This window comes from Cricetulus griseus, chromosome 9, assembly GCF_003668045.3.
Source record: "Cricetulus griseus strain 17A/GY chromosome 9, alternate assembly CriGri-PICRH-1.0, whole genome shotgun sequence".
NCBI classification, from domain to species: domain Eukaryota; kingdom Metazoa; phylum Chordata; class Mammalia; order Rodentia; family Cricetidae; genus Cricetulus; species Cricetulus griseus.
Genome location: NC_048602.1, coordinates 5,226,759 through 5,244,260, shown reverse-complemented (window position 1 = coordinate 5,244,260; position 17,502 = coordinate 5,226,759). Strand labels below are relative to the sequence as shown.

The 17,502-nt window shown below is 52.3% G+C and overlaps 1 protein-coding gene across 1 annotated transcript; it reads right to left on the bottom strand.

Annotated features, from left to right (window-relative positions):
* Nucleotides 1-1,732: 1,732 nt before the first annotated feature.
* Zbtb32 (zinc finger and BTB domain containing 32) lies at nucleotides 1,733-5,204 on the bottom strand. The gene is made up of 5 exons (XM_027431246.2): nucleotides 4,986-5,204; nucleotides 3,143-4,107; nucleotides 2,872-2,945; nucleotides 2,426-2,590; nucleotides 1,733-2,277 (listed from the first exon to the last, which is right to left on the bottom strand). Exons 2-5 carry the CDS (start codon nucleotides 4,006-4,008, stop codon nucleotides 2,000-2,002), a joined length of 1,383 nt encoding a protein of 460 aa, XP_027287047.1. The 5' UTR covers nucleotides 4,009-4,107; nucleotides 4,986-5,204; the 3' UTR covers nucleotides 1,733-1,999.
* Between the last annotated feature and the right edge of the window lie 12,298 nt (nucleotides 5,205-17,502).

Below are 17,502 nucleotides of genomic sequence, written 5' to 3'. Positions count from 1 at the left end.
GGGCACCACGGGATCAGGAGTCCGGGCCGCTCGGCCGGCACCCTCAGACCACACCTGCAAAGCAGACCCCGCGTCGCGGCCTGAGAGCGGGAGGCGCAAGGGCCTCTGGGAAATGTAGTCCAGGCGGCCTTGCTCCTTCCGCCGACGGCTCGGGCGCCAGAACTGGGACTACGGGGTCAGCGACCGAGATCACGAGAGCCAGTTCCTGGTCTCGAGGAGGTGTGGCCGCGGCTCAGACTCCGCCCATTGTTCCCGTCGGAGCCAGCGGCCGGCACGAACTACCTTTCCCAGGGTACCGCGGGCTCGGACCCTGGGAACCCGACCGACACCGGCAAACGCGCTCGGCGGCGGCTGCGCCAGGCGTGGGAGGCGGGCGGAGGAGGACGGAGGAGAGCGGAGGAGGACGGAGGAAGGCGGGCGGGCGGGCGGTGGCGCGGCTTAGTCTCACTTCCAGGTGCAGCCCGGCCGCCGCAGTGCACGGCGCAGGCGGGGGCGGAGCTGGCCCGTCCCCGGCTCTCGGGGAGCGCAGACGGTGACCGGAACCCTCTGCAGCCCTGCCCTGCCCTGTCCTGCCTGGAGGACGCGCGCGCCGGGTGCACGGCTGTGGCAGGGCCTCGTCTCCACCACCACCCCCCCGGGCCGCCGCTGTGGCCAGCCGCCCTCGGAGTCACAGCCACAGTCACAGCCACAGCGACAGTCCCCGGAAATGGGTGTCTGCCTGGCCCTCGGTTCAGCGGGGGAATGAATGCCCAGCAGGGGCCGCTACAGGACAGCGGCAGGGGCTGGACACCACGCGCATATACACATCACACAGCATACACCACGCGCATATACACACAACACACACAACACACACATCATACACAACACACAGCATACACCACACGCATATACACACAACACACACACCACACATACACACACATATACACACAACACACACAACACACACATCATACACAACACACAGCATACACCACACGCATATACACACAACACACACACCACACATACACACACATATACACACAACACACACAACACACACATCATACACAACACACAGCATACACCACGCGCATATACACACAACACACACACCACACATACACACACATATACACACAACACACACATCATACACATCACACATCATACACACACACCAGACACATATACACACCACACACATCACACACATCACATACGCACCACACATCATACACACATACACACATCACACAGCATACACCACACGCATATACACACAACACATACACACCACACACATCATACACATCACACATCATACACCACACACACACATACACACCACACACATACACACACATCATACACATCACACATCATACACACACACCAGACACACATACACACCACACACATCACATACACAACACACATCATACACACACACATATACACATCACACACACCACAAACATCACACACATCACACCACACATATACACACCACACACATCACACACATACATATACACATCACACACACACATATACACACATATACACATCACACACACACATATACACACCACACACATCACACACACACATATACACACATATACACATCACACACACACATATACACACATATACACATCACACACACACATATACACACATACACACCACACACACACACACTTCCCACTCCCCCGCGCAGACGAAAAGTCTCGACTCATCCTGACGGGGAACACAGAAACTTTATTATAGTGGTGACGCTGACAGTCCCCAGTCCATGTCCACTCCAGCCAACTCAGAGCGTCTTTCACTGGGACTCGTCTTTCACTGGGACTCGTCAGCAGGGTTCGTGGCTCCTGTCCCACAGCGCAGAGCAGCGCTTCTGCAGTCAAGTTTGCCAGGCAGCCCTAAGCACAGGCCGGCTGAGCCCGCATGCCTTTCATTCTTTGGGTGGACGCTTGTCAAAGCCAGAGAAGCTGCCAACACCCGGTCAGGTGGCAGAGGAGGAGGCAGGACTCCCGGGAGGGACGGAGGCCCGTGTCGGCCTCGAGGAAGAGTAGAGAAAGGTGGAGCGTATGGTCCATCCAGGCGGCAGCTGGCTGGGCGAATGGCCACGCATGTGAGCTTGCATGGAAGCCAGGCTGGGGCAGCCAGCCCTGCACAGAGGGCAGCGATAGGGAGCGGCCCCGTGTGTCCTCAGGTGCTTGGTCATGGCAGAGAAATCCCGGGAGCGCTGAGGGCAGAGGCTACAGGAGAAGGGCTTCTCTCCTACAGGTGGAGGAGAAAGCCAGAGAAGGAAGAAATGGGCGAAGGTTGGCCAAGCTAGGGGTGTGTCGAGCAATGGGGCAAGGGAGGAACTGGCAGCCCAGCGATGGGAACAAAAAAGACAAATTCACACTGGGCAGTATGCCCATACCTGTGTGGACTCGGTAATGCGTCTCCATCTGGTGCTTGAGTGAAAACCTCTTTCCACAGACAGAGCAAGAATAGGGCCGGGAGCGAGCAGGAAGGGGTAAAGCAGAGTGTTGGTGAGATGGACAGCTCAGTGTGCATTCTTGACCCACACAGGTTGCCAGTGTGCCTGTGTGGACAGAGAAGTCAAGATGGCATGACCAGAATCCCTGAATTGAGTCAATACATCCAGGCAAGAAATTGAGAGCTTTGGTGACCCTGAGGTAGCAGTTCTCTCGCCCTGCTTACTGTGTACCCTTACCCAGACTCTTTTGTCTCCCAAGGGCTGAGTTGTTCAGGGCCCTGGGGAAAGGATCCTGCAAGTAGGGTAAAGTAGGGGCCCTGCTAAGGCCTGACTCCTGGAGCCCAGCTGCTGTGCAGAAGCCCTGGATGGAACAATGAGGGGCTTACCTGGAGTGGAGCTAGAGGAGGCCAGCTGATTCTGACTCCAGAGACCTTTGGAGTGGCTCAAGGTCAGTGGGATCCTGGGTGGAGAAGAATTACAGCCTTGGCGAAGCCTGAGAACCTAACCAGCTCTGGCCTCTCTCAAGATCAGAATATTTTGTTGTCTCCTTAACTTAGCAAACGTATGGAGACGTGGTTCCCTCCCACCCATGACTGCTGCCTCTCCTGAGCTAAAGCCCCCCCAGCCTAGATACCTTCCACTAAGCCCTTCACTCACCTCTGGTCTTGAGGCCAGACCTGCCAGGCTGCAGTGACGGGGGTGCTAAGGGAGGAGGGAATGCCATATCTGGGCGGCCACAGGAAGATGCTCCACAGGCCAGGTTGGCCCTCTCCCAACCAAGGGGCCTCAGCCCACCAGGGCCTGGGAATGAGGCTGGTTAGGGGGGAACCTGGTAGGGAAAGGGGACCAGGGCACCCACGAAGACACTCCTCAGAGCCCTCAGGGCTCTCTATACCTTGTATGGCCTCTCCTTGCTTCCTTTCTGCTCCCCTGTGGCCCCCAGGGGCTGAGCTGAGGGCCTCCTCTGCTCTCATCTTCCTAGTTAGCCCTGCCCTCTCAGGGCTCTCTCCGGGTGCTCTGCGCTTGTGTAACGTCTCCTGTTCTTTCCTGTTACTCCTAAAATCCTTCTCTGGGCTCTGTTTCTCTCCAGGACCCCCCGGTCTTCTCTCAGAACTCCTCGTGAGTTCTTCTGACACCTGGTGCCTCTTCAGTCCTCCATGCAGCTCATCTTCGTTCTTGTCCCTTTGAGCTCGCTTGCATGCCTCTTCCAGGGCCTGCACCCCCAAGGCTCTGGCCGCCTCTTCAAGGTTCCCCAGCTCCCCAGGCTGTAGCTCCACGCTCTCTCCATACACAAAGGTTAGCAGCTGAGCAAAGGTAGAAGGGCTGATGCCTTCAACCAGAGCCCACCTGCCCCTGCATCCCAGCCTCGGGCTTGCACCTGCCAGCACCAGGCTGTGGGCAGGGAACTCCAGGCCGCCTACAGTGATCAGGGTATCACACAGTGCTGGCCGAAGCCTAGCCGCTAACTGCACCAACCGATCAGAGCCATAGGGGCTGATCAGCCTTGTGGGGGTCTGGGGCATTGCTCTCGACTAATCTACCAGTTTCAGAGGCTCTGACAGAAAAGCCACAATGGGGGGTCCATGGCAGAAAGGGGAGGGAGAAACCGCATATTCTCAGGCCTGTGGAGGGGAGGGGAGAAAGAGGAGTGACTCTCCAGTCTCAGACTGGAGCTGTCTGTCCTGAATGAGTCATATAAACCAAGTCAAAGGCAAGCTGGGGAAGCAGCGGGAAGAGAATCCATCCACATTGGGTCAGGTTTGGGGCCTAAGGAGCAAGAGCCAGGCAGTTAGCAGAGGTAGCAAGCAGTGGGGTCTAGGACCCGTACAGTTAGCAAACTCGGGTTTAAAGGTTGCTGCTTCCCCGGGCTCTTTTGCAGGGAAGACCCACTGAGCAGCTTGGGCTTTTCCTCACAAAACTTGGCATTTATGAATGAGTAAGATGCCACTTCATGAAAGACCTCAAAAAGCTTGTGGGTCTTCCCACAATGTGAGCCCAGACAGCTGGACAGGTTACGCAGGCAGCCAGGCAGGGAGAGCAGGTGCTAGGCATCACTCCGAGGCTGGAGCTTCTAGCACACAGAGAAGGAATGAGGAAGACTAGAGATTGCCATCCAGCGAGTTGAGAGAGCCACACCAGAGGTTTAGAGAAGGCTCTGGTGCCTGTGGAAGGAGAAAAAGGAAAGGGAAACTGGAGAACAAAATGAGGCTAACGAATGGTTTAGAAAGTGCCCAATAAGTCGAGGGTTGAATCACACACAAGAAAACCATCACAGGCCTCCAGGATACTGGAGACAGACAGATCAAGAAATAGCCCAAGTGTCTTAGCACCTAGCAGGCCTACCCCCGGTGCATGCAGGCCCTCCGTGAGCCGGGGCCCTGTGGGAGGGAGGGAGGGAGGGTTACTACCTGGACACCTTGGGGTGAAGGGTGCCAGCTGGCAGGGACTGCACAGAAATGGTTGGAATGGAGGGGGCTCAGCTCCGGGAGACAACACTCACCTCTGTAGCTGCCTCCTAGCACCGCAGCATGCTCGCATGCTCGCATGCTCGATACTGCTCTTGGGGCTCCTGCCCCCCACCCCAGCTAGCTCCACCCCTGTCCTCAGTCATCCCAAGTATCAGTCTGCCACAGTCCCCCCCAAAGGGGTGTGGCTTTATACCTTCTGTCTCTGCTTGAGACCTGCCAGAGGCTACCCATCTACTTTTAACAACCCAGGCTGCCTCCTCACCTAACTCTGTGATTTGTCAATTCCTTAGAGCCAAAGACATCAACTGTGGCCACAGGTACTTTGGAACAGTCAGAGGCTGAGCCTCATTTGTGCCATTTACTAGTTGAGTCACCTTGGGCAAGTCATCTGTCTGAGCCTCAGTCTCCTCATGCGTCAAATACCACTGGTGTCCTTTGGAGGAGGGGTGAAGACCAAGGGCCATGCATAGGGAAGTAGCCGCCAGTACAGCCTAGCATTCAGCTGCTATTCGGTCTGTCTTAGAGGTGACAGACGTGTGGAGTAGCTGCAGACCATTTCTGCCTGAAGCAGAATGTGAAGCACGGGGGAACTGGGGGCCATGCCTCCTTCCTCTCTCCCTGGCTGGGTACATTGAGCCCCTCTTATTCTGTGAGGTTGACCCTTGTCCTCTGGACCACAGCAAGGGCTGGGGTTGTGTGTGTGTGTGTGTGTGTGACTCAGATCCTCCAAGCAGACTCTGAGGGGGGCAACCCCAGGAAGCCTGTGGTGGTCTTCGAAGAGAAAAATCTCCTTTTCCTGGGCTGATGACAAATGACATTTCTCTGAAATCAAAACCAGGGGCTTCTTTCACTTTCTGCCCAAGGGGTCAAGATCCCTGGAGATTTCCGCCTCTTATCACGCTTTTAGCACCACCGTCTCTTCTCCTCTTCCTGTGTGGCTCACGATGTCCTTGAAATGTCTATCCTGCCTCAGCCAGTGCCACCACACCCATTTCTGACACTCTGTAATTTGAGGAAGGGACAAACCCTTTGAGACTCAGTTTCTTTTTTTTTTCCTTTTTTTCCATTCTATTAATCCGATTCCTAAGCTGATCTTTCCATTCCCTGAGAAGATATCTTGGGATATTTGTGGCATGTGTCTGGTATTCATATAGGTACAATAAACAGCTAAAAGAGAAACTAGGCAGACGTTGGTAGACGCTGTGGTGACAAGATTCAGTCTCGGTCCCCATAGGTTTCTCCCTGGATTCCGGCCCCTCCTAGCCCCAATGGGGTAACATTTGCTTTTCTCCCTTTGGCTCCAGGGCTCCAGGGTATTCAGACCAGACTTCTACTCTCTCCCTCCGGGCCTAGGATGCCTTCCCTCCCATTCTAGCTTGGATGCAGGCAGGTGTCAGCCCCTCCTAGGTCAGACAGGGTGTGTCGGTGGGTGAGGCTGGCGAAGGGGCAGTAGGGTGGAGATAGGGGAAGATGAGTCAGAGCGAAAGGGAAAATGCAAATGGCAACTTGTGTTCATCTGCTCCCCTGAAAGTTACATATTTTCCATTTCTGGGCTTTCTAATTCCTGACATCACACACTTGGGAACACACGAGATTCTCCCATGTAAAAAGACACAAAATGACAATCCTTCCACTAGGTGTGCAAACAGACAAAACTTCTCCAACACAAAACCAGTCTCTAAAAACAAGAAGTGGGGCAAAGCCACAGCTGCGGAGGGAAAGGTACTGGGGTCTGGTGACAGCCTCGTCACCCTGAGGAGGAAGCCCCTCCTCCCCTGCCAGTGACTCAGCGGCCCCACTGGTGCTGTGCCCACTGATGACCAAGAAGTGGGGGCTGCTCACAGCTAAGAGCAAAGACAGTTGGTGGGAGTGACAGGGGGCTTCCGGGTCACCAAAAGAGAGAAAAGAGCAAAGGGGCTCCCACTGAGTAAACAAAAGCCCCCAAAGAATAGGAAACCCCATCTTGCCGGCGGCCACTTGGTGGCTTTCCCCTTAGAGACAGATCCCTTCAAGGTATTCTCAGGGCTCTAGGAACCCGAGCCCTTACGCTGGTGACACTTGAGGCCCTTCCCTAGCCTCTTCCTACAGCCATGAAAGGGCAATCCAGGACATTGGGAATTAAGCAATGTCAAAGAAACAGATCCAGCAGTGAGTGCTTTGACTTGCGAGAGTAAGGACACTGTTGTAGATCACAGACCCTCTAGTTGCCTTTCTCTCTATCCCAGACATTTAGCCACATACCCCCTGCTGCTCTCCACCTCTCTAGGATACAGTTAAGAAGCCCTGCTGTTCTGTGGCCTTGCAGACCTCCCCCTTATAGCTGCAATTCTAAGATCATGGTTCTATCTAGTACCTGGCTCCACGTAATGTCAGGAGTTATATAGATCTCTCTAGACTAAATCACATGCTATCAAACTTGCTGCTACCTGGGATCAGATGGCTTTTCTTCAAGACCTATATTATGCTGTACATAAAGACTATCCTTCCTAATAAAGTACCTCTCTAGGATGCTTCTGTCTGTTTGTTTGAGACAGGGTTTCTCTATGTAGCCCTGACTATCCTGGAACACTGTAGACCAGGCTGTCCTCAAACTCACAGAGATCCCCCTGCCTCTGCCTCCCAAATGCTGGGATTAAAGGCATGCGCCTCCACCGCCCAGCTCTGAGAGGTAATTTCAAGCTTGATCCTTTCCCAATAGAACCAACCTGATGCATCTGGCCTCTGATTTATAACCTGACTTACTGTTTTGGAATGTCTCCCTTCTTTGAGAAAAGTGACACTTGCTGGGATTCCTAGTACTCAGGTAGAAGGATCATGAGCTTGAAGTCAATCTGAGCAACATGAGACACTGTCTGAACGAAACAAAAATTGTCCCCATTTTCTGCTTCCCAAGTTCATGCAGAGAGCATCACCTGCCACTGTCACCTGGGGTAGAGACAAGAAACCCAGGCCTGGAAGACTCAGCCTGTGTCCAAGCAGAGGCTAAAGTAGATAGATTTGGACATATGATCAGAAGAGAAATATGTGGGAAATGGAGGCATGATCGCCTCACTGTTTTGGTTTTTGAGATGAGGTCTATTGCCCAGGCTGGCCTGAAACTCACTCTATAACCCAAGCGCTGGGGTTCCTAGGAATGAGCCATCATCCGCGCTTTCTCTGTTCTCTTTCAAACCCATATTACTGAATCAAATTTGAGGTCTGACATTTTTATCCCTACTAAAAGGATTGGCCTATGACAATAAAGGGAACACGTGTGAGGTGCTCAGTGCACACAGACTGAATCCAGAACCAAAGCTTTCCATAAATACTGTATTATTGTAATGCGAAGCCCAGCTTAATGTAACAATGTCATCAAGGCAATACAAACATCGACTCTATTTAAATATTACAATTAGACTATCACAATATGCCAGGAGAGGTTGCTTTATGGAAAATGTTGTCTTTTTGTCTTCCCCCGCCCCTTTTCTGTTTGAAGACATGATCTCACTGTGTAGCCCAGGCTGGTCTCCTGTCCGTCCAAGAGCTCAGCCTCCCAAGAGCTGTGATTACAGGTATTGCACCTCCCTTTATCTCTGTTTTAAGTATGAGTCCACTCCCCAAGCCAAGCTGAACAGAATTCAATTTAGAAAAATTCTATTAGAGCAAAAGTCTTCCCAGGAGCACATCCTCCCCCCGCACCCCCGCCCCCCGCCAAATCAAGGCCCCCAAACTCTCTATAGCATTTACATGTATTTACACCAATGAGAGGAACTCTGAGATGTTCACACGAGTCAGGTACATCCCATGTATACCACAGCAGAGAGACACCCGGTGGATTTGTTCCCTTCTTCCCTTAAACCAGGACATGGGAATAAATAAGGGGGAAAAATACCTGCACTCAGCATACCCAAGATCAGAATAGCGTCAATACTCGGGAGCTGAACCGGGGTCATAGAGACCCGTGATAGCACACCCTTTGTGGACTGGGTGACAGAGGAACTAAACTAGCCATCAAGAACCACAGGCACCTCGGCATCTTCTCAACCTCTTCTTTGGTCTGACTGTGGGCTGTTTCAAGATGAGTACCAAATATTAATATTCACCTAAACCCAAGCAGAGGGCCACACGCTGGCCGTCTTGAGCTTTGTCCCTCCCTGTGGGCTGGAGACTCCCAGGGCACCGAGGAAGTGCCCACTTGGGTATGAGAGAACCCAACACATAAGCCTACTCACACATCTCTACATTATTATCCGGGAATCCAGAGCCCAGAGTTCACTGGACCAAATGACGCTAAGCCCACACGGACCTCAACTGGCCACTCATGAGAGTGGGCCATCTGTGAACAGATACTCACAACTGAGAGCCTGTATTGTCTGGAGACAGATGTGCAGGTTAGTGTGTGAGACCCACATATGCTATGTACATACACAGCACTGGGCAGTGGTGGCACACACCTTTAACCCCAGCATTTGGGAGGCAGAAGCAGGAGGAGCTCTGAGTTTGAGGCCTCCCTGATCTACCGGGCAGCTCCAGGACAGCCAGGGCTGCACAGAGAAAACCTGTCTCGAAAAATAACAACAACAACAATAATAAATTTAAAAACGAGGCCACCAGCCGGGCATTGGTGGCGCACGCCTTTAATCCCAGCACTCTGGGAGGCAGAGGCAGGAGGATCTCTGTGAGTTCGAGGCCAGCCTGGTCTACAAGAGCTAGTTCCAGGACAGCCTCCAAAAGCCACAGAGAAACCCTGTCTCAAAAAAACAAAAAAACAAAAAAAAAAAAAAAAAAAAGAGGCCAACAGCAAGCATGGGGAAAATGGGTAATTTGTGGTCATGCCCAGAACTCATACATAGTACAGGTGTCTACTTTATTCCAGTGGTTCTTAGTCTGGCAGAATCTCACCATCCAAACACAGGAGCAGCCCTTTACTTTGGACATTTTTGACACTCATACCATTTTACATATGAATAAGCAAAAAACAGATCCCTCAGATTGCTCTGAAACCCATGCCTACGGAGGTTAATATTTTCGTCATCTTTACAAATCCCTTTAGCCCTCCTCCCACTGAATATACACACACGTATACACACATGTGTACACACACATGTACACGTTTCCTTATGATTTCCCAGAGCAAACAGACCACGGACGCCCAGTCATGGGAGTGTCTTCCATATGTACATCCCGAGTGCACCCTGAGAACTTTAGCAGCCAGGTGAAATGAGCTGTCAACACATTGCCCGGCCCAGGATAAAACAAAAGACAGCAGTGAGCCAGGAGTGTGGGAAGACATGCATTCCATCACTCCAGCAGCTGAGGCAGGAAGATCGGGGCCTGACTAAGTACATAGCGAGCCCCTGTCTCAAAACACCAAAATAAAAGATCACCAGTAACGATGACTCCCTACAGCACGGAGGAGCTCACATACCCCTCCCCGCACCCCCCCAATGCCAGCACAACTGCTATGCGGCTCCACGCTTATGGGAAGTATTAATCCCTACTGGGCAACAAACAGGCCTGGCTGGGATTTAGAGGCTTCCTCCCCAGAACCTCCAGAGAACCACAGGCCACCAGACATGTCCAACCTGCTGGACCCAACGCTGAAAACTCCTGAGCACTTCCTTCAACCTGATGTCTCGGAAAACAACCATAGACATAGCCTGGGAATTGCCAAGTTTCCCAATGGATTTTTCAACCTCATGAACACTGACTCCAGTCCAAGCTGGGTCCAAAGACCCCAGGAAAAAAAAACGTATACATGTGTGTCCCCTCCAGGGAACCACAAGCCTCTCCCCTCCAGTAGCCAGAGCCAGGCAGAGGCAGCGGCTCCCCGTTTCCCCCCTTCAGCATAGGCTGGCCTCAGGGACCGTGCAGCAAAGTCAGAGGGCATGCTGCCCCTCACCTTCTGCCCAGCCTGGACCCCCAAAGGGACCAGGAGACGCACGACATAAAGCCATTTCGGATCCTCACAGTGTCCCTCAAGGGCACCCCCTCCCCAGCCCAGCCCTTGCATTCTCTGGGCTAGGCCCACTGTCAAAGAGAAAAGGAGGAAAAACCATAGCACTCACCAGTTCGGTCTCCTCCCGCATCAACCTCACCCACTTGGAGGGCACAGAGCGGCCGTTAGCTCAACGCAAGGCAAGGAGCTCGAGGCCACCGTGCGCGCGTGCACGGCCTCCCTCCGTGCGAGCAAGCGAGCGAGCACCCACCGGATGCTGAGGCGGACGCTGATTGGCTGTAGCTCTGACCCTGCTCTTCCCTTATTGGTGCTGTTGGCTGCGGACCAGCCAGTGCAGCGCCTGGCTCCTCTCGCTGCAGCTGATTGGCTGCGGAACTCGGGCCTTGAGTCTGATTGGCCCGCGGGGTGTGTAAGCGGGAGTGAAGCTGGGACGTCGTGGGTCATCAACCGGCCGACAGTGCTGGCTGGCCACACATTTTGTCCTTTTTCACCCTAACTTGTTGACTGGCCACACATTTTGCCCTTTTCTGTCCTCTCTAACTCACCTTTCTCTGCCACTGTCAATGGATGGCCCTGAAGGCTCCTTCAACACGAACTCAAGGAAACCATTGTCTTTCCTTTTTTTAAAATTGTATTTATTATGTATGCAACATTCTGCTTCCATGTATATCTGCACACCAGCAGAGGGCGCCAGATCTCATCACGGATGGTTGTGAGCCACCATGTGGTTGCTGGGAATTGAACTCAGGACCTCTGGAAGAGCAGTCAGTGTGCTCTTAACCTCCGACCCATCTCTCCAGCGCCCACCCCCACCCCCCGCCGTCTTTCCTTTTTATGTTTTGCTGTCTGAGCACCTCTGCTCTGAAAACTCGAGCTTTCTCTCAACCCCCTACTGCGGGAATTTACAATGTCCGGGGAAGACGTAACCCAACATCACGAGTTTGCGTCTTGTTAAGTGCAAAATCCAGATGAGGATAGCCAGACTTGGAAGAGAGGAGAGAGGTTTATCTTCCGCGGCAAACGAGGAGCGCACAGGAATGGTTGCGGCGGCGGTGGTTTGCTCTTCATCAAGAAAAGGATGAGGAATCCATTAGAGAGGATGCACTTAGCCATTCTGGGGAGACACTGGGGGGGGTGCATTCCTGCACAGACCTGGTTTGTACCGTAAACATTTATCTGAAAATAAAGGAATAATAACTTAAAAGAACAGAAGACTTATTTTCACCCTGGACACAGATCTCTGTGAGCTTGGTCTACATTGCACATTCCAGGCCATCCAGAGCTCTCTCTCTCTCTCTCTCTCTCTCTCTCTCTCTCTCTCTCTCTCTCTCTCTCTCTCTGTGTGTGTGTGTGTGTGTGTGTGTGTGTGTGTGTGTGTGTGTGTGTGTCAGATCCACTGGAGCTGGAATTACAGGTAGTCATGAACTGCCTGATGTGGGGTGGGTGCTGAAACCAAACTGGGTACTCTGAAAATTTTTTTATATAAAGATTTTTTATATAAAGATTTATTTATTTATTATGTATACAACATTCTGCTTCCATGTATATCTGCACACCAGAAGAGGGCATCAGATCTCATCACGGATGGTTGTGAGCCACCATGTGGTTGCTGGGAACTGAACTCAGGACCTCTGGAAGAGCAGCCGGTGCTCTTAACCTCTGAGCCATCTCTCCAGCAACACAAGGCACTCGCCAGCCCCTTAGGCTCTTGTAGGAATCTGCTTTGCCCTGCCATTAACAAGGTGAGGGGAAGTAACGCACGAGCGTGGGGGCCCCCACACTACGCTGGAAGGGCCTCAAAAGCCAGCCGGGCTGCGGGCGCGGGAGAACCCCCTTTCTTGCCTCTTTTCTTAAACCACCATGGACTGGACGACGGGCCGTGTCCTGGCAGGAAAGATGCCTCGCCCCATGGGGATTGGCCTGTTTGAATAAACACTTCCCCTCTATTCTGCTGAATAGAGCACTTCCAATTCTCGCGGGCTCAACGGCCTGCTGAGCCAGCAGCCACTGCGAGCATTGCGAGCATCGCCGCGGCACCCAGGATCAACTACTCCCTGATCTCCGCCGGGGAGGCACCTTGCACAAACCGGTTCTGCCTGGGCCCAGCCTACGGTGGTACCCAACCAATGAGACCCGAGGGCGCTCTCAGAGAGGCGGGCCTTGAGCTGCCGCTGCCTCTCCGGATTGGTCCTGAGGTTGCTCTCGCTCTTGATTGATCGATCAGGGGCCCGGAGGCGTGGGGAGCCCCGCGGCGCTCCCGGTCCCTCCACCCTGCCCCGGGCTGGGCGCACGGCCCTGGATGAGGCCCACAGAAGAAGAGCAGGCAGGAGGGGTCGTGGGGATGGACGAGATGAGTATCCGAAAAAGAGCAGCACTGGGAAGAGCCTGGCTCAGCACCCACCGCGGCTGCCAGCCGCAAGGGTTTGCAAGGCAGCTCTGTGGCGTCCGCAAGCGCGGATCCGGCCCTCTCCACGCATCGCGTGGTGCACGGGCAGAGGATGCGTGCGACACCGCGTTAACCTCTGAAGGTCACAGAGGGGAAGCCCACTGTCTCGAGTCACACTGGTTCAGACGCTGTTCCCCTGGGAGTGCAGCCTTCGAGCTGCATCGGGTTGGGTGGGTGGAGAAAGGTGGAGCTCGCCTGGAATCCCGCACTTGGGACTCTCAGGCGGAGGCCAGTCTGAGCTGCAAGTCCAGATCCTACCCCAGAGAAAAAGAGAGACAAAGTAACAAAACACCGCATTGTGTTGATCGGAGTTGATCAGCTCAAGAACAGCGTTGATCTTGTAAATGTGTCACAGAGTCGGGTGTGGTCAGCATGCTCGCGTGTTATGATTTGCTTACTCTACAAATGGGGGGTTTATGATTTTTTTCTTTTTGGTTTTTGTTTTGTTTTGTCTTGTTTCAGACAGGGATTCTCTGTATTGCTTAGGAGCCTGTCCTGCTCCTGGCTTCGAACTCACAGGGGTTTATGATTTTTTTTTTCTGCTCTAACATCTATTATGACCTGTCTCTTGCTTTTTAGATATACTTTTATTAATTTTTTGAGAATTTCATACATGTGTAGTTTAACCATGCCCTGGCTCCTCACCCATCCCCACCTCCCAATCCCACCCCTGCATTCTAGGAGGATGTCAGGGGTCCTTGCTCTCCTAAATTTTTCCTTTTTTTTCTTTTTTTTTTTTATTAGACAGAAAATTATTTTACATGTCAATCCCAGGTCCCTCTCCCTCCCCTCCTCCCCCTAAATTTTTCCTTTCAGACAAGGTCTCTCACTGCTTCTGGAGCTAAACTCCCAGCCGGCAAGTCCCAGCAATCCTCCTGTCTCACCCTCCTTTGTCCACCCGGTAGCAGCTGGGTTGTAGCCTTAGCCTACCACCACTGTTTTGTTGTTGTTGTTTGGGTTTGTTTTTGTTTTTTAACAAAGGGTTCTAGGGATTTGAACTCTGGTCCTCCTGCTTGTGAAACATGCACGATTACTACCGGGCGGATCTCCCTAGTCCCAGGGTTTAGGTTTGGATTTTAGACTTGGATTTAGTCCTGAAGAGTTGGCATAATCAGATCCTGTCTCAGAAAGAGGGAGAAAGACATTTCTCCCTGGATGCTTAAGGAGAGGGCAGGAAGAGTGTATTCTTTGGTAGCCAGTGGGTGGTGCTATGGAGGAGTAATGGGATCACGAAAGCACTAACTTCATTAATGGATTAATCAGCTAATGAGTTAATGAATTCGTGGATGAATGGGCTATTAGGCATTGGGGTCCAGTTACAGGAAGTGGTCACTGGGGATGTGTCTTGTGGGTCCTCTCCTGTTACCTGATCAAACCCGGGATGTTAGACTTTTTTTTTCTTTCAGGTTTTTGTTTTGTTTTGTTTTATTTTTTGTTTTTTTTTGTTTGTTTGTTTATTGAGACAGGGTTTCTCTGTATAGCTTTGGAGCCTATCATGGAACTAGCTCTTGTAGACGAGGCTGGTCTCGAACTCACACAGATCTGCCTGCCTCTGCCTCCTTAATGTGATGGTTTGAATAAGAAATCTTGCTCACGCCTTTAATCCCAGCACTCGGGAGGCAGAGGCAGGTGGATCTCTGTGAGTTGGAGGACAGCCTGGTCTACAAAGTGAGTTCCAGGGCTGTTACACAAAGAAATCCTGCGTGTGTGTGTGTGTGTGTGTGTGTGTGTGTGTGTGTGTGTGTGTGTGTTGGGGGGGGTGTCGGGTCCCCCTAGGCTCAGACATTTGAATACTTATTCTCAGTTGGTGAGGCTCTTCAGAGAAGTTACAAGGAGGTACAGCCTTGCTGAAGGAAGGACAATACTGGGGCAGGCTTTGAGAATGTCAAGTCTCTCATCCATTTCCAGGTTCTTTTTAGTTGGAAAAGTAGTGTTTCAGTAACCCACTGAGGTCAACATGAATGATATGCCTCCCCTCTTTGACAGATTCTTATCCTTTGAAACCATAAGACCCAGCCAGGTGGTGGCAGTGCACACCTTTAATCCCAACACTTGGGAGGCAGAGGCAGGAGGATCTCTGTGACTTCCAGACCAGCCTGGTCTACAAGAGCTAGTTCCAGGACAGCCAGAGAGCTGTTACACAGAGAAACCTTGTCTGTCTTGAGAAAGAAAGAAAGAAAGAAAGGAAGGAAGGAAGGAAGGAAGGAAGGAAGGTAAGACCAGGAAGCTCAGGCCTCCAGGATCTCAGCCCAGGACCGCGGTCACCCCAATCACCAGGCAGAGTCAAAAGCTTGATGCAAACTGCATGAGGCTTTATTGTTTTTTAATGAGCTAACACCTTGTTAGCTCGGGCCTTTCATCCATCCACCTTGGCGGATGGCTAGAAAACACAGCTCGAAGCATCTGCAGAGAGATCTTGTAGGGCAGCATAAGGGGAGTGTCTAGGGGTACACACAGGCTCAGGATTAGTGTAGCTCCAGGCTTGGAGGGCTTGCCTTGTGTTGATTGGCCAACTGGTTGTTATGGCCCATAGGCCCTCCTAGGGTGGTTGCTATGCTCTGTGCATCATTGCTGTGCAGGTGTCCATAAAGCACACCCAGAGCCATAAAGCATAGCGCCACCAGCTAACTTCTGATTGGTTCCTTGCCACAAGGCAGGCATCTGACCTCCTAGTGACCAAGGCAAGGTCAGACAAGCACGTGCTGGGCTGTTATGGCGGCCGAAATGGGGAGCTGGCCAGGTATGGTGGGCACATACCTGGAAAGAAAGAAAGAAAGAGAGAGAGAGAGAGAGAGAGAGAAAGGAACCAGAGCCCCAATAAAGTCTGTCTTCTAGCAGTTGTCTTGGCCATAGTGTTTTAATCCCAGCAACAGAGAAGTAATGAACACATACAGCAAGCTCCCCTACCCACTGAGCCATCTTACTGGCCCACGTCTCCCTTCTGTTTTTGTGGTGCTGAGGGTCCAACCCAGGGATGATGAACTACACCCCCTAGACCCGCCCCCTCTTAAAATGAGGCACAGGGTGCCATTATGTAGCCTAAACTGGTTTTCAGACTTGAGGTTACCTGTTTTAACCTCCCAAGTCTCCGGGTTACCAACACCACCACACCCGGCTTTGAAAGTAAGTTTTATAAAGGGAGAAATGGATCTGATTTATATTCTCTTGGGATATTTGAAATAGAATCTACGTAGCTCTGGCTGTCCTGGAATTCACTATGTAGATCAAGCTGGCCTTAAACCCACAGAGATTCGCCTGCCTCTAAAGGCACTCATCCCCCAACCAACTGTTTTTTGAAATAGGATCTCCTGGTCTCTATGTAGCCCAAGGTGGCTTCAAACTCCATACATAGCCCAGGCTGGCCTTGTCCCCCTGATGCTCCTACCTCTGTCTCCAGGATCCTACATTACATTAATGGAGTAACGGCCAGTTACTACCTCTCAACTCTCCTTGAGTCAGCAGGCCAGCAGAGGGCACCACTCAAGGTTGTTGTGAGCCACCATGTGGTTGCCAGGAATTGAACTCAGGACCTCTGGAAGAGCAGTCAGTGCTCTTAACCGCTGAGCCCAGTCCCCTTGCATGTGCTTCTAAGTGAGTCTTTAGGACAGGCTCACAGAAGTCGAACTGGTTGGATAAAGGGATGCAGCTTTTACATTGAAATGAAAAAAGCAACAACAAACTTACTTTTCACGGTTGAAATAGAATTGGTTTGTGCCCTGCTTGGCTGCTCTGTACCATTCCATTATTCTTTCGGTTCTATGGGTTCACATGAGATGCTCGGTGGGGCAGGAAAGAGAGATGAGCATGGGCAAGGGACCAAGCCACAGGGACCCCTCCGTATCAGGTGAGGAACGAGACCGTGTGCTGAGGGCACTGGGGAGCCACGGGTAGTTAGAGGTGGAGGGACAATACAGCCTTGAAAGGGCTGGAGGTAGAAGGAACAGACACCACAGGGCTACCTCTCTCTCCGAAGATACCGGTTCTGGCCTGGCCCACGCCTCTCTGCTCCCCTCTTACCCCAAGGCACTGGTCTCTGGGCGAGAGGCCAGGAAGGAGAAACCTGTCCTGCCAGCCCAGGCTGTCTCCGTCAAGCCACACTGTCACACTGTCAGTCCAGCTGAGCTACTCTGCAGGTGTGTGGACAGAAGCGTCCAGGAAGGGTGGT